Source organism: Parasteatoda tepidariorum, chromosome 7, assembly GCF_982258835.1.
Source record: "Parasteatoda tepidariorum strain Cologne lab strain chromosome 7, Ptep-v5.0, whole genome shotgun sequence".
Classification (NCBI taxonomy): Eukaryota; Metazoa; Arthropoda; class Arachnida; order Araneae; family Theridiidae; genus Parasteatoda; species Parasteatoda tepidariorum.
Genome location: NC_141761.1, coordinates 59,977,217 through 60,002,860, shown reverse-complemented (window position 1 = coordinate 60,002,860; position 25,644 = coordinate 59,977,217). Strand labels below are relative to the sequence as shown.

The 25,644-nt window shown below is 27.2% G+C and overlaps 1 protein-coding gene across 4 annotated transcripts in view; it reads left to right on the top strand.

The window, feature by feature from the left end:
- The window catches only part of LOC107448798 (serine/threonine-protein kinase Nek8), an 81,649-nt gene that overhangs the window by 51,124 nt on the left and 4,881 nt on the right, over positions 1-25,644 (top strand). For 2 of the 4 annotated variants that reach the window (XM_087167890.1, XM_087167889.1), the window contains exons 2-13: positions 2,812-3,017; positions 3,739-3,794; positions 6,075-6,251; positions 8,099-8,148; positions 9,617-9,698; positions 10,999-11,210; positions 14,389-14,450; positions 18,318-18,532; positions 19,785-19,920; positions 21,225-21,301; positions 21,387-21,504; positions 25,044-25,194. In XM_087167890.1, the coding sequence (XP_087024016.1) occupies positions 2,882-3,017; positions 3,739-3,794; positions 6,075-6,251; positions 8,099-8,148; positions 9,617-9,698; positions 10,999-11,210; positions 14,389-14,450; positions 18,318-18,532; positions 19,785-19,920; positions 21,225-21,301; positions 21,387-21,504; positions 25,044-25,194 (1,472 nt within the window). In that variant the 5' untranslated portion in view covers positions 2,812-2,881. Of the gene's footprint in view, positions 1-879; positions 1,095-2,811; positions 3,018-3,738; positions 3,795-6,074; positions 6,252-8,098; positions 8,149-9,616; positions 9,699-10,998; positions 11,211-14,388; positions 14,451-18,317; positions 18,533-19,784; positions 19,921-21,224; positions 21,302-21,386; positions 21,505-25,043; positions 25,195-25,644 lie in introns of those variants that run through there. The other 2 variants (XM_087167891.1, XM_087167888.1) reach the window with 2 other exon arrangements.

Below are 25,644 nucleotides of genomic sequence, written 5' to 3'. Positions count from 1 at the left end.
TGTAGAAAACTTAAGATAACATTAAATTACCAACGCATTTTATTCAAATTTCATTTTCAAAGTTATTTTCAAATAAAGCGTCCTGTAGTAGGCTGATCGTAAGAACATGGTTCCTAGTAGAACACCGAAGTCAAGCATCACTGGCTAAGGACAGTAAACGGGTGGGTGAAAACTTTGATCAGCTTGCGTAGGGACCAAAGGTGCGTGGCATCGGTCCTCATTAAACTGTTCTACCGTAAAGTGTTTGACTTAGTGCGCAGGTCAGTGGGGGATCTATCCCCTCCACGGTGATTCCTAATTTTGATGGCATGTCTTCGGATCATCCTCAGGGATGCTTCCCAGTACCCCTTCATCGTGAGATGAGATCCTTGAGGTGTATCCTTGTGGGGCTGATAGCTCATTGTGCAGCTCCAGGGCGACAGAAATAAAGTACCCAGTTTTCAAATCTAACATTAAGTTCTCTTATATTAAGGTCCTGCAGTGGACTGATCGTTAAGATACGGTTCCCAGCAGATCACCGAAGTCAAGCATCGCTAGCTACGGTCAGTGTGCGGGTGGGTGACCACTTGGATCAGTCTGCGTAAGGATCCAGGGTGTGCGGTATTGGTTCTCGTTAAACTGTGCTACCGTAAAGTGCTCGACTTCGTGCGCAGGTCGTCGGGCTACCGAAGCAGGGGTGCCATCCCCTCCACAGAGGATCAAAATTGCGATGGCATGTCTTCGGATCATCCTCCGGGATGTTTCCCAGACCGTCGCCAATAGCCCATTGTGCAGCTCTAGTGCGACGTAAATTAACAACAACAACAAAATCTCTTATATTAAGACCCATTCTCACTGTATGCGAAAAAATCGGGGATTTGAATTCAAAGATGCAAGCTAAAACCTCTAACTGAATTAGAGTATATATTATTTTGTTCAGTATGAGCCAGCTTTTAGGTCAACAGAAATAGGTAGTTGGAAACCTATGAAATGTAGATAAATAAAATCATTTCGAATCGAATTGCAAATAAAAATTGGCTCTAATGTTTGTTCTAATTAAATAATAAAATGGAGAAATATGAAAAAATCCGCTTGGTTGGAAGAGGAGCACATGGGTTGAAAATCTTCTAATTTTTATTCCACTGTCTTTTGCACTTCTCCCTAACAAAACTAATGCTCTATTATTTTGAATTTTATTTATAAAACTATTAATCACTTATTTAAAAATGTTAACATTTCCGTTATTATATGTGTGATTTAAATTATCATTTTGAAATTTTGTATGCATCATCTAAGCTAATGTTTGATGTACCTTTACAATTAGTATTTTCTGTAAAAGTCTTATTCTTCTGCAACCTAAATATTTAAGTAATAAAATACATAAAGTATTATTCTGTGTATTTTTTTCAATGTTCTTTCAATAAAATTGGATAGTCAATTAATTTATACTGTATTGTAAATTCAAGCTTAAGTTTTTTTTAAGCATTTAAAATTTTTATAACATTAAATTTCTGTTATGAAAATTTCTGTATTATGGGTATCTACGCCAAAACAACCGAAGTTTTGTCAACTTCCAAGCAACATAAATTTTTTTAAAAATGTAGAAAATCAATTTGAAAGGTATGGGAAGATTTCCGTATTTTGATCCGTGGCAGAATAATAGCCAAGTCTTGGCAACTTCCTGTCAGCAACATCACTGAAATGGATAAACTCGAAAGGCATAACTCGTAGCATTCGTCTGGCAAACATCGACATATTTTTTTAAATTGCAAGTTTAAAATCTATTTGGCACTTCGATGATTGTAGTTGGCGTTGACAGATCATGATGTGAGAATATCCCCAAAGGTAAAGCTCATAGCCACTCTTGAGCAAACAACATTTTTTTGTTTTTTGCAAGTTGAAAAACCTTTTGTCGCCTTTGCGAAGATACCAACATGAAAATAACCTTTTCTATTGCACATGTTTTACTACATTACTGAAAGTAAATTCAATTTAGAAGGGGATATTTCTGTATCGTGATCTTCCATGCCAACTAAAATCGAAGAGGCACCAAATTGATTTTAAAGGAGAAAAAATGTTAGAAATATGCATGTAGAGATTTGCCCTTGATGGCTATGAGTTGTACCTTTTAGGGTTGGTCCCTTTCTGTGATGTTCTTTTTTTTTAGTTTCTCGTGTGCCGCTGGCTGGAAGTTGCCAAGACTTGGCAACTTTTTTACCACACAGTATAAGGAAATCTCCCTATTTTTGAGCTGTTCAACAGTACAGAACCCTTTATCCGGAAATCAGAAAACCAAAAAACCGGAACGAAATTCAATACATTTTCCCGCCACTTTTTTTAAAAAAGTTTTTTTTTCTTCATAAGATTTTAGGATATTTCTTTCTTTTTGAAGATGTTTACCTTACCATCATTTTGGATATAAATATTAGTGTATTACTTCATTGTTTTTTCTTCGTTTTAAGATTATTTCCAAATGTTTTTTTTTTTTTTTAGTTGGGTTTAACAATAAAAAAAACGGCTTTTCGTAGGTCAGAAAACCGGAAAAATCAGTTATCCGGAATAGAGATGGTCCCGATCGTTCCGGATAATCGGTTCCCTACTTTACTAAAAAAAATTATAAAAAATCCTACCTCTCTACTTGTGAATCTTAACAATCACAATAATGAAGCAATGATTATTACTCTACGCTTAAGATAAAGCTTCTAGCAAAGTGCCTTTCATGGATAAGTTTTCAAAATTTAGAAAACAAATAGTCATAGTAATGAATTGACCTAGATTGAAAAGGATAAGAATTTTTAACATATTTTAAACAATTTTATTTATTTTTTACAGAACTGTGTACCTCTGCAACCAAAAACCTGATAACAAACATGTAATTTTAAAAGAAATTCCTGTAGATCAAATGACTGTAGATGAAAGACAAACATCAATGAATGAAGCTAAAGTATTGGCTATGCTGGACCATCCCAATGTGGTTGCTTATTATGATAATTTTTTAGAAGATAAAACAATGATAATTGTTATGGAATATGTTCAAGGTACATTATGTTCTGACCAGAGCTCGAAAAACCGCCCGTCCTCGACGGTCAAAAATTCCCCACGGACAACCAATTTCTCGAATCCGACATCCGCACAGACGCCCATTTTCCCATCTTGACCTTTGTCATTTAAATTATTTCATAAAGGAAACAAATTATTTCATAAAAGAAAGAAATTATTTCATAAAAGAAATAAATTATTTCATGAAAGAAATACTATAGGTTACTATTAGTAACCTAGTATTTTTTTTTTTAATTACTGTAGAATGTAATCCTTAATAACTACTAATTCATTATGCAATTTATATAAATGTTTGTAGTAAATAAGAGAAAATTGTATTTTTATTTCTTTAGAAGTTAGTTTAGAGGTTAGCTTCAAAGGAGGGTGGGAATATTGTTGGACAAGCCGTCCTCGAGGACAGGTAAAATTTCTGAGTTTTTTCGAGCCCTGGTTCTGACCATATTTTAATGTTCTAAACAAAAGTAATTTGTAATTTATTTATGAAATGTATTTAGTATTTGATTATGATCCTGTGTTATTTTATAATGTTTTTATTTTAATTTTCTAAACAAAAATCTGCTATTGTTTTTCACTTTCTATATTTTATTAAATTTGGAATATCTTAATCATGTTTTTATTTTTATTTTCTGAACAGAAAGATCTGTTGTTGTTTATCTTTATTAATTTTATTTTCTGTATTTTTTTTTCTGAACAATTTAGGTGGTACACTTTTTGATTTTCTTTGTAGTAGAGAAGGTAAACTCATGTCTGAGGAAGTAAGTTAATCACTTTTAAATCATTAAAACAAAATTATTCACTCTATTTTCTTTTAAACTTGTTTACAAATCATTTCTTACTTGTGACCCTTTGAACAGTTGTCCAGTCTTTTTCCAAACATTAGTCTGGGGGCTTTTCCACTATGAAAACCTGTATCTCCCATATAATTATGTAAAAAGATATAATGCTTTCCACCAAAAATTCTGTATAATTTTAGCTTGTTCTTCTGATCCATACATGTATGCATTCTCTCTATAATCAAAAATCAGTTTTTCCCATAGACGTCTGTATCTCTAATTCTATCTGAAGATAGTACATTGCATCAAAAATTCTGTATAATTTATCCCCATTGTTAAAATTGTTCCATTGTTAAACATTGTGTTATGTCTTGGTTAACATGATAGACACACTTGGAAAGAAAAAAGAAGCTTGTAAAGTTAAGTAGGAATTAAAATAAATAATTGTAGTTTATCAAATTTTCTAATTGTAGTTTATCAAATTTGTTTATTTTCATTAAATTATATGTCTTTTGTAAAAGGATTCTGTTTGAGGGAGCCTTCGATAATGTAAACCATGTCTATTAAATAAACATAATAAATTAAACAAACAAAAATGTTTCATTTAAAAAGCTTCCAACAGATCTATTTTAGAAGGACACTTTGATTCACTTTATTTTTTTTAATGTCTTAATGACTGCTCATTTGTAATTTTTTGAAGTATTGGATCATAATGAGTTAAGGTTTATATTATTCAGCGATGATTGTGCTCCGGAAAAAATCCGGATTTTTCGCCAAATGCGATCCGAAAATTTCTGGAAATCCAAAGTGCAGAAGTTTCAAGAAATCATCTATCACATATATATATATATATATATATAAATTCTTGTATATTTTATTTAAAAATATTAGAACAAGAATTTATAATTGGCATTGCTTTCATTTGTTAATATTTTTTCTGGTATAATAATAAATGTAACTAGAGATAAAAGTAAACTTGCTCATAATTATTCATTTAAATTATACTGCTTATAATTCATTTAGAATATCAAGTTTTGAAAATTTCAATGATTTAAATTTATAAGGATATTAATTTTTTGAATGATTTTACTCAAGAAATTTTCAGGATTTTTGAGTTGGGCCCACAATCACCCCTGATTATTTTAAATCTTCAAGTTTTAATGTTTTTAATAAATGCATGCCATTTTTAACATTTTATCACTGTTACTGGCACTGTATTAAACTCTGACATTCTGTGTACTATCTAGGCATTTTATAGAATACTTGGCATTTATTAAGCAAAGTATGGGATATTAGATTTATTATATGCATTACTTTAGCCTTCTATGAGAGGTTGACTGAATGTAAACAATAAAGAGCTTCCTTAAAACGGAAGAAATTTAGAAAACTTCCAGTGTATCCATCCGCTTATGTTATGCCTACGAGGTGATGTGTGAACAGGCTTAATATTTTAGGAAGTTTTATTAATATGTTGTATATTTAAATTTTCACGTAATTTTACCATTTCAAAAAGTTTCCTGTAATTGATAAATCCTAACGGGCTGTGAACCTAAAATAAATTTTAAAAAATTAATATCACAACATAAATAAAATTTAAGGTTTGTCGTGTTTTGAGTATCCCTTATTTGGCTATATCTGTGTAAACTATAACCATTAGTTATTTTTAGGAGTTGCATTTTGCAGGACAAAACATGCTTGCGGAGTCTTCAAAATTCTTATGTTGTTTATTTTGTTGAAATTTAAACTTAAAAAACATGTTATAGTGTAAACACTACAAGTACAATAATATTTGAGGGCGCTCTTTTTTCAAGTTTAGACATAAAAATCCATCGGAAGTAGTAATCCAGAAGTCTTACGGCGAATGCTAACCCCTAGCACAATCAGTTCTTAGCTTTACACGGTCAACCATTCATAGAAAGACAAATGGTCTTAAAGCAAAGTATGTTTATTGACTCCTTCACTAACATAGTTTTTCCATTTTAATGCAGCACAGTATAAAACTATTTTTTATTAAATAAAATTAAGTATCCCGTGTACAAATTTAAGGCAATTTTTGGTATTCGATGGGATACTGAAATTTCAGATCCTATTCACCACTTGAATATTCTATTATTTTCCTATAAAAACAAATATTGTTCTCATGATTTTTATCCACAAGGTATTTTTTAACTTTTTTATTCGGACGTTAATTTTCTCTACTTATAATTAGAAATGGACTCTGTCATTTTTTAATCAAAATGTTTTTCTCCTGACATCGCCTAGGAAATTCTTAAATATTTCGGTCAAATGGTGTATACTCTGCAGCATGTGCATGGAAAGCTTATTCTTCACAGGGATTTGAAATCTCAGAATATACTTTTAAATGAAAAGCAAAATGTTATAAAAATTGGTGACTTCGGAATATCTAAAGTGCTAACCAGCAAAAGTAAAGCCTACACTGTAAGTATGCATTGTTATTTTATTTTCTTGAGTATCCTAACGAATACAAATGAGATGCAAAATTTCTCAGCTACATATATTATCTTATGTAATATTTTAATCAAATCCACATGAACTTGTACATTTGATTTTCTCCCTCTTTTTTTCCCCTTCTCTTATATATTATATAAGAAGACATATATTTGCATTAATTTTCCTCCCACTTTCATTTAGTTTGATAATATTTTAAATTTTCACTCTGATTTTATTAATAGAAACATTTGATCAATGGAAACAGAAAAATAAAATTTAAAAACTTTAGTATGTTACATTTTTTTATACATAATAACATTTCTCTTCTCTCATTTTATATAAATTTGATAGATTTTGATTAATAGAAAAATGAAAATAAAATTTAAAACCTTTAATATATCACATTTTTTTTATACACAACAACATTTTCTATCAATCTGTACAGTTAAACTATGTAGATGAATAGATAAATTTGAATTAATTGTAACTATATAATTTATTGGTTAAATGTTTAAACTTTTTGTTATAAATGTTCCAAATATATACATGTAGCGGAACCTTGATTTTACTGTGTTTTGTACGTTATCCCACTTCCTACATTCTGTGCTGGTCCGTGAAAATTGCCTGTATTGATAATGTTAAATTATCTCGGATTTTACGTTACCCCTTTTTTTTTTAAATCTCGCTTTATACATTTTTCTAAAAGATTGAAATCTTTTTTTCTCTACAAAACTCGTACAAACTTCTTCTCAGTTTACATTTTTTTCTTCTTTACTTTTCTTAAAAAAAAGAGACTTGTTTATTAGCTGTTCCTAGCTTTTTGACAATATTTCTATTCTATACTATCCTTTTGTCTATGAGAGGAAATTTTTTGGTGGTAGGATGAGCAAAGCGTAGGAATGGTATAAAGGGGAATTAAAGAAAGTATGACTGCTTAAATTGTAAAATTTGCAAGTATAATTTTTCCAGAAAACTTCAACTTTGGAATAATTTAATAATTTAATGAATGTTACATTGGTTAGGTAATCATTCCTTCATTACTGGTTAGGTCATCATTTCGGTGATCTGTAAAATTCTTCTAAAACAAAAGTAAGTGTTTTGAAAGCTGTGAATTCGATTTCTGCAGCATTAGATAGAGTCGATTAAGATGCATTACAAATGAGTTTAATATGACTTCTTGGGGTAATTATTTCTTGGTATCCAATGGAAACATTAGCCTTTCAGAATTAAGTTTCGTGGTCGAAGGCCTTTCAATGTTGATTATGCATATATCGGCTGCAACACACATCCATTTACTCTTCAATTCCTTCAATATCTATAATAATGCCGGTAGTGTAAGTATTGAGAGAAATTTGCCTTCATGGAAAACTTTTTGATAAAACTAGCATTATATGGAGAGAAAAACCTCTCATAGTTAGCCTGGTGGCAAGGGGACTCTATTCCAAGATTCGTCTACCACTGAGGATATTTTTACGTCAGCACTGTAGTCGGTGTAAACCAGTGCGGAAATGGAATCGACCAGCCATTGTCGGAATTCGAACCCGGTTTACCTCATAGACTCTATCCCCTGATCCACCACTGTTCTAAACAAACACGCAATATTTTAAAAAAGGAGAAATAAATAATTTAGTGAACATAAAGTTTGGTTCTGGTTCAGTGGCCTCTTAACCTGGCACTCCGGGCGACAGCCCCTTGCCCGCCCTGTTTGTACATTTTTTAATGCTAATCTGACAAAAACATAAAATCGGGGTTCCACTAAGTATATATATATTTAATATATTATTATTTATTTTATATATATATATGTTTGCATATTATTTGCTATTTATCTCCAGGTGGTGGGAACTCCTTGTTATATTTCTCCTGAATTGTGTGAAGGAAAACCGTATCCTAAATTTCAAATTTTATTTGGTGTCTGCTTCAAATTTCTAACTTCTTTCAATTCATTTTCTTCTTGCATGCTCTTTATTTTTGAAATAACTAATAAATAGTATGAAAAAAAAACATTTAACTAATATAGTATGAAAAAAAAGCATTTAAATTTCAGCTTCATTAATATTTATAATTAATTGTTATTAGTGCCGCATTGACTTTATAGCACTGAGCTGTTGTTGTAAATGATTGGGTTTCTAACCTAAGCGACAGCTTGAAACCCTCCCAGCATCAGTTCAATGAATACCAGCTAAGCTAGTTTCGAAACCATGCCGTGGCTGGTGTACAATGCTGGTCCTATTACCAACATTATGCAAATGGTCAATAAGTTACTAGTTGCACTTATTGGTTGCTATGGGGAAGCTTTATTTCATTGCATGTTATTTATCTGGTTTATAGTTAATTCATGTTTAGAGCTATGGTTCTTACCATTACAGCCTATAAAGATGTTATCGTTATAAGTTCGTCTTGGAGGACCAGATTTTTATGCTTCCTTAATGAGCTATTTTAATCTATATTAATGCACCATATTTTTTGTTTATTTTTAAACTTCAAAAATAAAAAAATTAGTATCGTTTATTAAAATAAATAGTTTTTCGATAAAAACAAAACAAAAGTGGTAATTAACAGTATCAAATAACATACTAGCATTTCTTTCTAGAAGAGATAATACAAATTTTTTGAAATAATTCTAATGTGTCTTTCTAGGAGAGGTTAAACGGATTCTTTAAAATAAAATTAAATTAATAATAATATATCAAATAAAAAAGTTCTTGGGAAGGAAAAAGCAGCATGCATCTGGGTTTAGGTTAGACACTGTGTGTAACTCACCAAATATATATATATATAAAATTATGATAATTATATATAGATATAAATTGTTATAATAATTACTTAAATTATATTTCCTCTGGGAAAGGAAGTGGTGGTTTTATCTAAAGTTATTTTAATGCTTTTACCAAGCATCATCCTGAAATATGTATACATTATATATTGGTAACTGATAACTATTGTATGTAATTACACTGTTAGAAATACACCTTCCTGGTATGATAACATCTATGTATTACCCAACAATTGTTTCTACGCTTATTACTTTTCTGTCTTATGCATAAACATGCAACTATAATCATTCATTCTTTATCAAGCTGTAGGAACTTCTAAAATAAAAACTATGTACTCTTTATACTCAAATATATTGCAGTAGTTGGATTTTTTTTTTAACTTCATTAAAAGCTTATGCTGATCTATTAGTTCTCATTTATCTTCTTGCATATGGCCTTTCTAATTTGTGATTGACTAACTCTCTTCTTTGTTATTTCTTAGCTTCTGCACTTTCTCTACTATTCTTATTCTTTCTCATAATAGATTGGAAATACCTGTGATTTCAGATGAACAGTTCTTCATTAACTTTTTAAAAGATATAACCAAAAGAGTGATATTTGGGCACTTGGCTGTGTTCTATATGAACTGATGACATTGAAAAGACCTTTTGATGCAGCTGTAAGTAGTAAATTTGAAAATATTTGAATACATTCGTATAATTTTAGATGTACACGTATAGTTCTTTATTTTATTCATGTGTTATCTAAGAAATTATTTATTTATTTTACATTCTTTATGTATAACTATTTCAAAAATGTCTGCGCTAAATTGATTAGATTTGTGCTAATTAATTTCTTCAAAATGAATAATGTTAACTTATCTTTAATTTTATACAATAGACTGTTTATTGACGGAGATGGGGTATGCTATCTGATTCGGCAAATTTTAATTTTAAAAAAAATAGAAAATTTAATATTGTTATACATTTAATAATGTAACATAATATTAACAATTTGTTTAATTCATTATGAAGTGAAAGAACATGGATTTTAATATTATATAATTAGATTTAAGAATTGTAGACTTTAGAATTCCATTGAAAGAAATTATTTAATAGCAAAAAAATCAAATGAATTTCTAGAAATTCCATTTACATGAATGTCATGTTCTTTTTGAAGGTAGGAAAAGTGGCAAAATGCCCCTAAATTCCTATTTTAGATGATTGTGATGTGATCCATTGTCAAAAAGGTCTTACAATATTAACCACTTTACATTATTGATAATTAAAAATTAATATGTGATTGAATAGAATTCTTTGTGATATTGAGTAGATTTTCATAAACATTTCATCATTTAGAGTACATTGCTGTTTGAAAAAATTAATTTGCAATCATTGTAAATCTCTGTTCAAAAGTAAAAATAAATCTATTAATCATACTTTTCTTGCTTGAAAATTTTATCCAAATTTTTCGTTACATATTAGTTATTGCCACTAATATGTAACAAATTTCACAAGTGATAAAAATATGTATAAAACGATGGTAATATGCATTATTTTATATTATTATTTATGGTAATATGCATTATTTTATATCCGTCATTATGTCTTAGTAAATAGGTTTTTTCCTTTTAGGCGTTAGATAATTTTAATAATGTAACATTTAATCTTAAATACTTTTGAAAGCTTTTTTCATTTAATTGAAATTCACTATTTTCCTATATCCACTCTGACAGTTATCTCAATTTTAAAAATTTCCAAAATTCATTGAATATTTTCTTTTTGGGAGCTTTATCATTATTTTTTGTGCGCTAATACCAAATTGTTTCATGATATAATATCGATTTATCGATTTTTATTTGAATAATGGGTTTTTTTTAATTGAGTGTCAACATTTTTATTCATTTTGTCATTATTTACAAATATACTCATAGACAACATTTGTTAATTGCAAATCAATAATTTTATTTTTACTTCCAGACACTACCAGCACTAATTATGAAAATTATGAAAGGTTCTTTTGACCCTGTGCCAAATATTTACAGCTTGGAACTGAGGAAGCTATTGTCGAGCATGCTAAATTTAGATTCAAATCAAAGACCCACTGCTGCACAAATTATGTGCAACCCTGTTATGATAAAAGTTATTTTTAAACTTTATCTTGAAATTGGGTCGATTCCTTTATCCAACAAGTAATTATGATTTGTTTGATATTTTTGCATTTTACTCTATCATTCTTGGCATTTTTTATACTCTTTTCAGTGAAAGAGTTCTCAATTACACCTGTTTTTCTTGTAATTGATAATACAATTAAATATTATCATGGATAGTGGAATTATTTTTATGGTTGATTATGTGATTAAAATTTTATTAATAGCAGTATTATATAGTTAGTAACCGTGAAATGCTTGCCAACATTTTTATTTTGCTGTCTTTCAAAACAATCAATCTTCTACATGAAAAATGAAAACCAAACAATTGTGGTATGTTAATATTTTAAGGGTTAAATATTTGATTAAAGATATTTTTTAATAAATTAATAAGAATTAAATAAATAAGAATTGTAAAGTAGCACAAAATATAATTAATCAAGAAAAATGCCAGGAAAGTATAACTATATTAAGTAATAAGTTATAAATTAATTTTTTAACCTTTAATTTATTTTTCTAATTTTATTGATTTATTTAATTTTTGATTTATTTATAATACACAATATGTTACTCTAATTATATTGCAGACCAATTTAAAAATGTGTATTGCCTTTAAAGAGTACTACTATGCCAAACCATGAAATAAAAAACATTTTGTAACTGTTTATTGCATATGTTTTTAAAAGTTGTCGTGTCGAGGCTTGCATACAGAATACATACAAGCAAGCTCAACTGTAGACATGTAAAATTCATGGTAATAATCTTTTGGAGAATATTCTTATACGTATTTACATCAAGGAGAATATTCTCCTAGATAATATTTACATAATTAATAACATTTTACAAATGAGTTAATGTTTTAAGAATTAAGAAAACACATTAAGAATAGGCTTAAATGCAAATGATTGATTTCATCTCATTATTTAAAAATTATTAATATATTTCTTTTAAGACTTATTTTTTCAGATAAATTAGCTATCCAAATATCAAAATGAAAAAGAAACAGTTTTGAAAATTGTTCTTAAAACAATAAAATAATTATTGTTTATAAGATATTATCATAAAGTTTTAAAAAATATATTAGAAATAAGCAAAAATGTAATCGATTAATATATTTGATGTAGTTGTAGTAATTAAAATAAAACTAACATATTTTCTTTTCCTTTTGAAAATTGTTGTCAAAACATTCAAAATCATTCTCAAAAACAATTCTGATAATTTTGTTTTAAGAATAATTCTAAAGCACAATTCAGTCATAAATAATGCTCTTAAAATTACTATTCTTAATATAGAAGTTTTATTCATTCTTTTGAGGTCAGAAAGGAAGAAGTCAGAAATTTGCCCTCCTTATTGATTGTCAAGCTACAATTCATGCAGTTATAAATTATGCCCCTCTGCGTACTGACATTGAACTTAATTGTAAACACTTCATTAACAATCTACTGGAAAGGAAATAATTCTACAATGGTTTTCTAGCCAATGTAGATTGCAGGGTAATGAAAATGCAGATAATCTTGCAAAAGAAACATCTCTCTTTGACCCACTCGAGTCTCCTGCTAACCTGAAAAACATTAACTTCTTGGGAGATTCTTTTTAAATCGTATCTCCAGGAACCTCCCTACGACTCTCAGGGTTTTGTGTTTCAAGCTACTGGACGCTACTTTCTACTGTCACATCTACACCACATTGGACTTGTTGACTCCTCTGACTGCAAGTTTGTGTGAGGAATATGTTGACATGAATGGCGAGCATCTCTGGAACTGTTCTACCCTCCTGCATTTCTACCTACTTCAAGAGGCTTTCTACTTCTGGAGATACCTTTTTTTTTCTAATATTGAACTGCAAGACTTATTATGCGCAAGCAAATATAAGGACGTAATTTTTTTAAAAAAATTTGTTAAAAGTCATGCTACAAAATTCAACAATCAATCACAAAATAAATTAAGACAAATCTTACTAAAGAAAGTTCATTTTCAAAGCTTGAGTATTACATTAAGCTTGAGTATATAACTATATAAAATTTTGTTTCAAAACTTTAAAAAAAGCTTTGTCAAGAATTTTATCAACTTTTTGTCAACAAAGTTAAGATTTCTTCCCCTTCCCTTTTTTTGTAAAATAAAAACTACATTAAAAGCTTTAATCTTTAGGAATGTTGAAGGTTTTTGTTTTCAAGCAAAAAAAAATTTTAAAAACTATTTGTTCTGTTAAAAAAATCTTTAGAATCACAGGTCAAAAAAAATTCTTGGAACTACCAATTATCTGTTATATGATGAGTATACTTAAATATAATTTTTGATTTGTTTTAGAACAATAAATGAACTACTATTCATATACAAATGTTTTTTTTTTATGTATATAAAAATTTTTATAATATGAAAATTTTGAAAAACTCTTTTTTATCTATAGGGAAACAGAATAATCTAAATTGTTTTCTAGATTTCATCCTCCAGAAAATGTTCTCAATCTTCAGAAATATTCTCTCACATCACATCTCTATTTCAGATTAATATATTTTTCGATTAATTTAAGTTTCGCTGTTTGATTATCTCATACTTATTCATGACTATTGATGTACTACACTCAATTTCAGAAGATGCAATTCAAACTTATTTAAGCAGGAAAATTGTAATATTGAAAATACATATATGTACTGAATACCCCAAAAAGTATTAAAAAGTCATATATCTCAAGAAATACTTCTTATCAAAAAATAAATAAAAATAGTTGTGTTTTGCATTTTGAAAACTTGCCAATGACGCCAAACTTGTCCTTAACCTAATCTTCTTAATTGGGGTGAATCAAAGTTAATATTATTTGTTAAGTTTTTCTAAATATCTAACAGAAATATTTTTAGTTTTTCAATCTGGCATGTTTTTCTCAAGCTTTCTCCATTTAAACGATTTATATCCTATTTTCATTTTGTGATAGGAGAGACATCTTTGAACCAAATGCAAAGAGCTCCAAATAAAATTAAAACCAAAACCTGTAATAAAATTGGTGTATTTTCATCTAGGATTTTGAAATAGCTATGTGTGTGGTTGGGAGTCTAGTTTGATACATCGAATGCATCATTTAAAAATGTTTCATGTGTATATTTTTATATTTTTGAGCCAATAGTTTTTCTCAAGATGTTAGCCTGTTTCCATGTTTTTCAAACACACTGTGAACCCTTAAAATTTGTCATTTTAAATTAAATAATATTCTTCTTATTGTTTTACAGATCACCTAGAAAAACAAAGAATCTGAAAGTTCAAGAAAAAGAGTATCTTTCATCAGGTTCTTGTAAGTTCATAGATATTATATTTTTTTATTTAATAAAATCTGTTAGGAAATCTTATTTTTGTTTAAAATACTGAATCATTTCTATTTAAAAAAAAATTCCCGTTTTCCTAAACAACAGTTACTTTACATTATTATCTTATAATTTTGTTTTTCAAAATAATCATGTTATTTCTTCAATTGCTTTCTAACTAATAACTTGTGTAATTTATTAAGACTTTATTCAGTGACAAATGAAACTTTTTAAAACATGCATATGGTTTTGTACATAATTAAAAGTTATATAAACAGAGTTTGTAACATTGGGAAAATGAGGAAAAGCACATTAATTATTTATTAGCAGGGGCATACATCTTTATTTATATGGCATAATTAATAGAACAATAGCTGCCAACTATGTTATCATCAGATTCCAGCATAGGTTTGAACTTGTCACCAGGCAAAACAGATTCTATTGAGCTATCACAAGCATTTACACGTCAGTTTCCTAACAAGTCCATCTTTGCAGAATGGTCATTCTATATCCAAGGTTGTGAATCATTGTGTGTCGACATCCATGAACTAAAAGTGCATAGTTGTTCTCTCTTCATATATTGTGCATAATATGTACAGGGAAAACACAGGTTTTTTTTTTCCAGATTTGAGTGGCAACCCTGATTATCCAGATATAAATACAAATGTATCTGCGATCCCAATACAGTCAGACAAAGATTATTTGTTGTAAAAATTCAACTTAATTTAACAGATATGTACAAGTTTAAAAATTGTACATGCAAAACTTATGCTGTCTAAGTTTTATTTGAATTATAATATGATAATAAAAAGGTGTAAAAAACCTTTATATAGTATAAGTCTATTATCAACTAACAGGAAAAAAATGTTTCTTTATTTTTCGGTGTTCTCTCAACTCAGCTATATAATTTTGATTAGAAACTAGTTTAAATATGCCTTGAAAAGAAAGCTTGGCAATTTTTTCTCTGTGATAATCGATTGTGCTCACTGCCATGCTGGTAGGTTTCTGCTTCTGGTTCATCTCTTAAATAGCATATCCTCCCAGCCAATGTTCAGGTTATATATTAAATGCTCATTTCTTTATCATTGACCATATGTTAAAAAAAATGTTTTCCAAAGAAAAACTACTTTTATTACGTAAATTTATTTGAAATAAAAACCACCCTATGCTAACAAAAGATATACTGAAAACTCTATTTCTGCTAAGTTGTTTTAAAGAAGACATTCTACATTTTAAAAATAATTGAAGAATTTTAAACATTTTTATAATTATCCATGCCATCTTTCATATAAGAAGGTTATGCCAACCTATAAGTTTAAAATTTAAATTGCTGATTGCTGCGTTGTTATTTCATAATGTTAAAATTTATAATTCTACTAACTATTTGTTTTCTTTGAACGATTCCATTCATATGTTAATACAATTTTGTAAGTTGGATTTAATGTGTTTACTGTAAAGAAGTGTGAGAGTCTACAGTTTAAAAAAAAAATTCAAGTTATTATTTCGAAATAAGATAATTTCTTCTCAATAATATGAAAACTAACTTTCAATAATTGCACCATTTAAAGATTGAAATGAATCTATTTCAAAATTCCTTGAGAACATGAGAGCTCTGAAATGAAATGAATCAATAATTGAAAATATGGAGATGAAGTAAAAATTTGTTTCGTCTCAATACTGTAATTTCAACTTTAATATAATCTACTTGTATTATATATAAATATGTCCCTAGTATACATTTAAATATATCTATATTTTAATTTATTGTTTTAAGTATTTTACATTCAAAAAACTTCACTTGCATTATGACAATGTGACTGTCATCTTAGTTTTCTGACAGTTTTTGACTGTTTTTCACAGTTTAAACCAATTTTTGACGCACCTTTAAGTATTTTATATTCAAAAAACTTCATTTGCATTATGACAATATGACTGTCATCTTAGTTTTCTGACAGTTTTGGAATGTTTTTCACAGACCAATCTCTGACGCACCTCATGTCAAAAATATAAACCTTCTTTTCTCCACTAGCACACAGTTTCGAAAATAAATTGGGAATTGTGAAAGTGAAAAGATTTTTTTCTAAAAAAATAGAATAGAACTTTTATTTTGGATTTTTTTAAACTTTGAAAATTTTCGTCAAAGTATTAGGACTTTCTGCATAAGGCCTGATTAAGTGCATCCTCATTTTACGAGTTTAGTGAGGAGCCATTTTTATTAAATTATTATTCTCTTTCTCAACAATTGTTCATTTCTCAGTATGATGATGCTCAGTTTCTATTTCCTCATTGAGACTGTTGTATGTTGATCATCTATTTTGAATTTTGTTTCTCTCATTGTGTTTTAAGTTGTATATCTCGCAGCACAAAGATATCATTCCATTTTGCACTTTGTACAATGTCTGCCAAGTTTATACTTACTATTGTGTTAAAATTATGGAAACAATATTCCTTACTTCTACAACTAATATTTCCATTTATTGATCATTAAAAGATCATTATCAAGTCTTTAAGAAATTGTGCTTTTATATGCATAAAAACTGTTTTTTACTACGGTAAACAGGAAAGTTATAACATTTTCTTCTTTTTATAACAACAGCAATTTTAGAAATATTTTTTTCTCAAAAACTAATTATTTAATGGCAATTCTTGCTTCATAAATAGGTTAGCTAACTTCACTTAGCCTAACTATTAGATATTGCTCCCTATAAATAAACAAAAAATGTGCATTATTAACAGTAAAATATAAACTTTAAAAGATACCATAATTTATATTCCCTGTGTTTACTACAGTTAGTAAAAAAAATCTATCAATATATAAGTAAATAATAGGACAAAGAAGAGTGCAATTATCGCCATTTCTAAAAGATTTGATTTTCAAAATTAACTTATAAAGTTTTTCACGATATTTGCAGTTGAAAGAAATGGTGTTTCCCCAGAATTAACACTACTGTTAGTCAAAAAAATGTCCAGTCATCAATTTTTTATGATTATATTTATAGAAATACTTGTTCTAGTTTTTTCTATTATAATTACCAATGTTTTAAATTTAGTAATCAGAATTTTTTGTGTTTTTTTTTATGTCAAAACAATTGCAGATAATTTTTTATTTATGTATTAAGTCAGATTTCTTTAAGTTAGCATTTAAAAAAATATCAAATATAAATGATTAAAATGCTTGAAATTTTACTTAAATTATTTTAGGAAGCATAATTTATGCATATTAATTTTAATATGTGACTAATATTTTACTCAATTGTTACAAACGAACACATTTCACCGTTTGCATATCCTTTCCATATCAATACAGTTAAATATTTAATAAATTTCTCACAAAGTATTTTAAGATTGTAATCAGTAACATAAGAATCACAAATATCTTACTAAATTCATACTATTAGTAGTTTTTTAGGTCTAAAATATGTCAAAATATAAAAAAGTGTTATATAAACATGCATTTTGACTGTAAATATGAATTCAAGATTTAGAAAAGGTAGTAAATGTAGTCTACAACGTCTGTCATCTGTATCATTTTATCACTTTTTCTGTTAGTTTGTTGGTAATTGGTAAATGTTATAATACTTGTTTGTGCTTGCATTACCTCAAATATTTTTTTTTTTACTCTCACTGCTCAAAATCTCTTAGTTGATTTTTAAATCATTTTTTTTTTACTTTATTGATTAAAATGGTAAATGATTTATAAAAAATCAAGTGATTGAAATCACTGTTTTTAATCACTTATTAAATTTTTTCATTCTTTTAACTATCATTTTATAATGCTTTCAATGCTTTTTCCTTTATAAAGAGTAAGTCTAAAATATTTAAATTTGCCAATAATTTAAATTTCTTTATTCCTATAGATTCCTCCATAGGAGAAAAGGGAAAATCTTCCTCTTGCATTGGCAGTCCTGTGTCTCCATATTTATGGTATTTTGAAAAGGATAAAGATACCTATAGCTTGCTCCCTACATTGCCCAAGAATGTTGTTATATGCGCAGCTTTGAGTGAAAGTAAAAAAATTGGAATTACTGAGAATGGTTTTTTGATGACTTGGAAAAATCGACCTAAACTTCTAGTAATGACTGTCTTTATGTCTTAAAATTATTTAATTAATTACTTCTATCTAACCTTTAATTAAATAAAGCAAAAAACTACGTTAATAAAGCACAAATAAACATACAATATTTGAAAGTTAATGCACTTTCATTTGTGCTTTATTCCCTTTTTTTTAGTCTTAATGGCACAAAGTAAGCCCTTTTCTTTGTTTGCTACATTTAAATTTTTCCAATTAAGTTATTTCCACTCAGAAAACATAAATGGTATCTGGCTAAGTCAAAAATATTTAGTTGAAAATTTTTTTATTCCATGATTTTTAAAGTTCAATAATTTATAAAGAATCTGTTTCTTCTGCAATATTCAACAAAATGTTTAGTTCCATTAGTTAAAACGTTTAGTTATATAAAAGCAACTTTAAGGAGGAAAAAAAGAAAAGGACTTGAAAATGAACTTAAATTTACAACTGCATCTTTAAAATTAATATTTTATGTAATACCTTTTATAAATTTAGTTTTGTGCTTTGTCTAATAATTCACTATATTTGTAATTTTGCATTTTGCTGTTCAAAAATTATTGTTAATTTGATACTTGATTCACTAGCTTGATGTTTAGAATATTGCAGTTGTTTAATGCCAAACACAAGCACAATAAGGAATTCCCACTTTTTTTCCCCATACTTAAATGAATTTAACTTTGTGCATGACGGGATAAGATGATCTCTAATGTGTTGCTTAGTAGATTTAATAGATTATATAATAAAATTTTTAATAAATTAAATATTAAGCTTTTGTTAAAAAAAATAGTGATTGCTTGGAGATATTCTATTGTTATTTAGTCAGGTTTTAAATTTAGTGTGATTAAGATTTCCACATTTATTTTTTAGAATTTTTTATGTTTGCATTCTTAACAAATCTATTTGCCCCTCCCCTCCAAAAAAATAATAATAGTTATTATTAATTCCTTTTTCTATTATTTATTAATCATTTAAAAATGAATTATGTAATTTAATATTGGATAAGCTTGATTATACACAATAAAATCTACTGCATATGAAAGGAAAGCAGGCATCAATTTAGATTATTTTGGTTACCAGTTTATAATACCAAATGATGTAGTCTTAAAGTGTGGATCATTTAATTGTCAGTTTAATTTGTTTTATTGAACAGTATAAAATAGAATATAATAATGCATAATTATACAAATTATTAAAGAAAACTTATTTTATAATGCAATTATAAATATAAATAAGTAAGATTTTTTTTCTATCATAGGTTAGTAATATTTCGGAGACAGATTTTCAAGAAAAAGTAGTAGCATCATCCATTATACCATATATTATTGATGAACGTGTTGCAATCAATATCATTTCAGTGGTATGTGGTCAAGATTTTACAATTTGTTTATCGAGTAAGTTCATTTTTTATTTTAATGAATAAATTTTCTATGTGTGCATGCCTTTTTTCAAAGTAAAGAACATTTGATTTTACTTTTTGATCCTATAACAACCATGACCAATTAACCATAAATCTTGTTAGTAAAAATATTTTTATCCACCTGAGAATATTTAATTTATTAAATCTAAATTGAAATTGTATGTTTTATTATTATTATATTATTATTATTATTTTATTATTATTATTTTATTATTATTATTATTTTATTATTATTATTTTATTATTATTATTTTATTATTATTATTTTATTATTATTATTTCAACTATTACATTTGTGTTGCAAACAAAAAATTTAATTTTCGAATTGCTATTTTTTTTAATTTAAATGTATTATTTTATGATTTTACTCCTGAAATTCACTGTTTAGAAACATCATAAATTGGATTACTGTATTTGGAATATTAAATAACTTTTGTTATGATTGAAATCAATGATCTTTAAAACTTAAAACTCTGCTGAGTTATAAAAGTTTAGATAATTAGGTTAAAAAAGGCTAGGAAAAAAATAAGGTTAGGAAAAAAAGTTTAGATAATTTCATTATTGTGATAAACAGAACTTTTATCAACAAACTGAATTTATTTGACCACTTTCTGACATAAACTTACATACTCTAAACTAAAGTGTAGAAAATAATAAAATAAAATAAGCATTTTAATTTTTTCGTGACAACTAAAGTGAGTAAAACTTTTATGAGTAAAACTTTTAATTTATTTATTTTTTTCTGGTGAGGATAATTAGTTATAAAACTACATTCTGGCTTGTTTATTATTGTTATTGTTTGATGAAACTTATATGAATAATTGTTTGAGTTGAGAAAAAAAGTTTCATGAAATAATATTTTTTGTGATCTAGACTATAGTGCCTTAACTACTTTACCATACTTTATTGTGGTTGTCTCATTTTAGTGTCTTATCATATTAAAATTAATTGATTTTTTAAAAAAAAAGGTGTTGATTAATGTGAAACCTAATTATTTTTAACTGTATTTATGATTTCTAATTGTAAATAAAAATTATAACTACTATTTATTTCTTCTTATAATTATCTTTAGTATTAGTATTGTTATAAAATAAAATAAAAATATGTTGCTTGGTTAGTATCTTTATATAAAAAAAAAACGTAGCATATTTCTTTGCTATTAGAGTAAAGTTTTAACTACCAAAGGAATTTATTTCTGTTAAAATGTTTTACCTTTACAGTTTTGTATAATTACTAATTTAGGAAAAAAAAGATTCATAAAGGTTTTTTTTAATGTAGACAATGGTGTAGTTTTCAGTTTTGGTAAAGCCTCATCAGGTTGCTTAGGTTATGCAACTGAAAGAGATATTGAACAAGTAAATGCATCTTTATATATTCTATTTTTATGTAACTTTGAATTTTAAAAATGAATCCATTTCATTTTTTTTATTTTATTTATAGCCTAAAATCATTGATACATTGTTTAACTTCAACATTCGAGATATAGCCTGTGGCCCAAAGCATGTGCTTGCTCTAACAGATGAAAATGAACTTTTTTCTTGGGGCCATGGAGATCACGGTAAAGATTATTTTCATTTTTTTCCAAAAATGTTATTTAAAACGCAAGGCTAATGAAAATGGATTATTTACGTCAGTGTTGTTAAGGCAGATTTCAGCAGACTGTTATATGTAAATCACCAAGTAACTATTTTATAAAAAATAATAATTCTAATAATCATATCCTTTTTTTAAATAAATTTTTTATCTTTACAATTTATGCATAAATCACAATTAATACACAATATTAATACACAAATTTTCTGTAGTAAATATATTAATAATGTGTATCATGAAATAAACTGAAAAATCATTAAAAGAAATTCCTGAAGGATATTATTTTTTATTTGAAAGTGCGTAAAATTTTTAAAAAATTTTCAATGTAATGCAAAATGTTAAAATGCTATTCATATCTAAAGTTAATATAGATTCCAAGAAAAAGTATTGTCACAACTGTTCTTACTAAAGTATTTGTAAGTACAGAACTATTATTTAATAAAAATTAAAAGAAAATAACAAATGTTAATTCCTAAGTACTTAATCAAGACCATTTGGAGGTGGACAAATATTTCCCACTTGAAACTTTGTATCTATAACCCAGTATAATATCAAAATATTTACGCAAAAAGATTTAAAAATCTTATAGTTTTTCTATTTAACAAATATCTTCAAGCTCCATTTTCTTGTAAATTTACAATGTGTAATATTATAAATAAAAACACATATTTATTTTCCGTTTTATGCATGTTTTATGCTATAATTAAAAAATACAGTAGAGAACCAATTATCCGGGATGCTCGGGACCATCGCTATCCCGGATATCTGAATTTCCCGGTTTTCTGGATCGACCAAAAAGTGTCGTTAATCGATGTTTTATCGAACCCGAAGTACAAGGAAAAAGTGTGCTGCATAAAGTAAGAGAAAAAAGAAAGGTACTCCTAACTTTAAAAAGAAAAAAAAATGGTAGAAATATAACATTTAAAAGAACAAAAAAATTTGCAAGTTTTGACAAGAAAATCAAGTTTAAAAAATACAAAATTCTCATATTTATTTTTTAAAAATAATTACAATTCCTAAATTAAATAATATAAACAAAACCAATGATTAAATAACGCAATATATTTCATACCTAATTATACGGGGGAAACGATAAAATAAAAGGAAAACTTATTAATCTAAATAAAAACACTTGAAAATTATCGAACCGAAACGATAGTTAAAAAAGGCACTAGCATAAATATTAAAACCCGAAACAAGGCAAGATCAACGGAATTCAAAAAAAAAAAAAAAATTAAATAAAAAAAACCTAATGATAAAATTTATGAATAAAAAGAATTAATTTATTGAGTGCGAAATTTATCGCGAAAAGAAAAAAAAAATCAAGCCTAGTGGAATCAAAAAAACAAAACTGCAATCTGCTTCATAAAATAATCCTATGTTTAAAATAATAAACAATTCTCCTTTTATTTTATTTTTTTGTTGATAAAATAAGATTTTTAATTGCAGCAGATGTGATTCCACACCAAGAAAAACTTGTAATTGATACCGCACTTCCAAAGAATAAGAATTTATTCAAAAGAAAAAGATTTTATTTTTATTAGTCGATGTCAAATAAATATATTTTTCTCTTTTTCTTTTTCTGTTCACTGATATGCATGCAATGCATTTTCCCCACCCCCCTCGTAAATCAAGCAGAAAACGAAATCAGCATGCCACACCCTTGAGTTTGATTGACGGCCTAAAGGAAAAAATAAAACAATCCTCCCTTCCCTGCCTTCAAGGTCACGGAGGAAAAAATCTTCCCCTTCCTTACATTTTCCTCTACTCAACTTCAAGGAGGAGTCCAATTTCCGCTTTTTTCGTTCTTGTTTAAAATGGCGGGAAATTCGAGCAAAATTTTTCCCGGTTTTCTGGTTTCCCGGTTATCTGGATACCGGATAAATGGTTCTCTACTGTACTTATAAAAGAAATTTTTAATATTTTTTTATGAAAATAATCACATGTAAAACAATTGTCATAAGACGTTGTGATGTAGGGCTTATAATTTATCATCTGATATATTTAAACTTTTATTAGCATTTGTTAATATAACCTCTGTTAATTATAAGCTGTTTTTTAATGTTATTCTTTTACATAGATTATTAGAAATATAATTAAATTATTACAAGCTCTTAAATTGTACATAATCAGCTGGAAATTATTACCAACATTGAAGAAAATTTATATATCCAACATTATTACCAACATTGAAGAGAATTTATAGTGCAGCTCTATATCCTTACAATTTTGAACCCTACCCAATATAATCCCCTGATCACTCTGTGTGTTTTCACTCTCAATACAATTTTGCTTACACAATTCATTTGATTTTAAATGTATTTTATTACATTTATTTCATTTCCTTCTAATAAAGTAATAAATACTAAAATTGTATAGTTAAATCAATCATGCATATACCAGTAATATCAGCTTAAATGTCTAAGAAACTGATGGACGGTATGAGTTTCAAAATCTATTGATGTTTTTATCAAAAGTTTTGAGTTTACAATAAATAATAATATGGTTATGTCAAGCCTAATAGAGTGCTTCAGTAATCAGGACAGTAGGCAAAATTAGCTTGATACTCAGTGCTGACTGCATGATGAGAATTTTATACCAGGTTCTTGTCACAGAGCATTGAAATTTGTAACACAGATTTGAGAATTGGATTTACATATTAAGTCTCATCCATGTTATTTTCAAGTGGAATCTTAATACACTTTTGATTTTTATGACTGCAGCTAAGATTGTCCCAACAGAGTAATTTTTTATTTTATCAGCCCATTATACAAAAAAAGCTTTCTCTGAAAATAATAAAGTAAAAAAACAATATATTACAACAAATATTATAAATAATATATTATAACAATTTTATAACAAGCATATCAGGTTAAAGGACATTTATGAACATATAACTTTTGACATAATTAAAAAACAAAATCAAACTTCTTCTATTAGAAAAATATTATATTAATGTTATTTTGCACAGTAATATTTATTGTAAAATCACTGTAATTAAATAAATATTACTGTAAAAATTACGGTATAAATTGTTTTAGTTAAAATGGATTTTAAGGATGTTTTATTCATGTTGGCAGTACTTTTTATCATAATTTGATCCAAAACTTTTTACAGTGCACTGGATATTTTTGAAAGTCATCCATTGTGTTTTATAATAAGTAATTGAAATACATCTAACTTCATGTAAACATATGTTGATTAATTGTTGCTGGGACTTTCATTTCTCCGCTGTTGACATTGTGGTTCAAGTTTCTTGTCATAGATATATATATAGACATTCATTCCAAGAACCTCCATTGTCCCAAGTTTGTCATCATTTTTTTCTGATGTGGAAGCATTAATTTTATTTATTTTTTAACTGAATTTGTATGGCATTAACTGACTTTTTTAAATTAGTTTTTGTGGCACTAAAAACGTTGATGATTACTTTCAATATTTTAATCTCCTTATATGTAACATTATTTAATTAATTTATTTTATTAATTAATACTTTGAAACCAGGACGCTTAAGTTTGGATACTACTGATGTGAAACTTTTACCAGAGTTAGTAGCTATTTCCAGTGAAATTAAACCTGAAAAAATATTTTGTGGGATGGACTGCTCTTTTGTAATTTTAGCAGATCTGTCAGTCATGGCCTGTGGAAGTAACAGGTACTTATTATTTCCCATATTTTTCTTGGAATTCATTTTCTTCCTAAAATACATTTCCAGTGTTTTTTCTCTTTTTCCATTTTTTAATGAATATAATAGTCTGTTATATATTTTAATGTTGTTTTAAATCAGTTAGTAATGTTTAGTTAATATTTAATGCTTAGTTATTAATGTTATTTTAACATTATATTATATGTTGTTGTTTTTTATTTATAAAATGTCTCCTCTGTATTTATTTTCTAATTTTTTTATTTAAAAAAAAGTATTCTAAAGGCACTTTATTACTTATAGTTTTAACGTATTATTTTAAAACCTTTGCTTAATAGTAGTTTGTACTGTTCTCTGAATGTGAATGAAAAAAAAGAAATTAAAAAAAAATAATAAGTTAGATAATGTTTTTCCCCCCAAGGTTTTTTAAACATTGTAAATTTTGTTTAAATGTCATTTCAC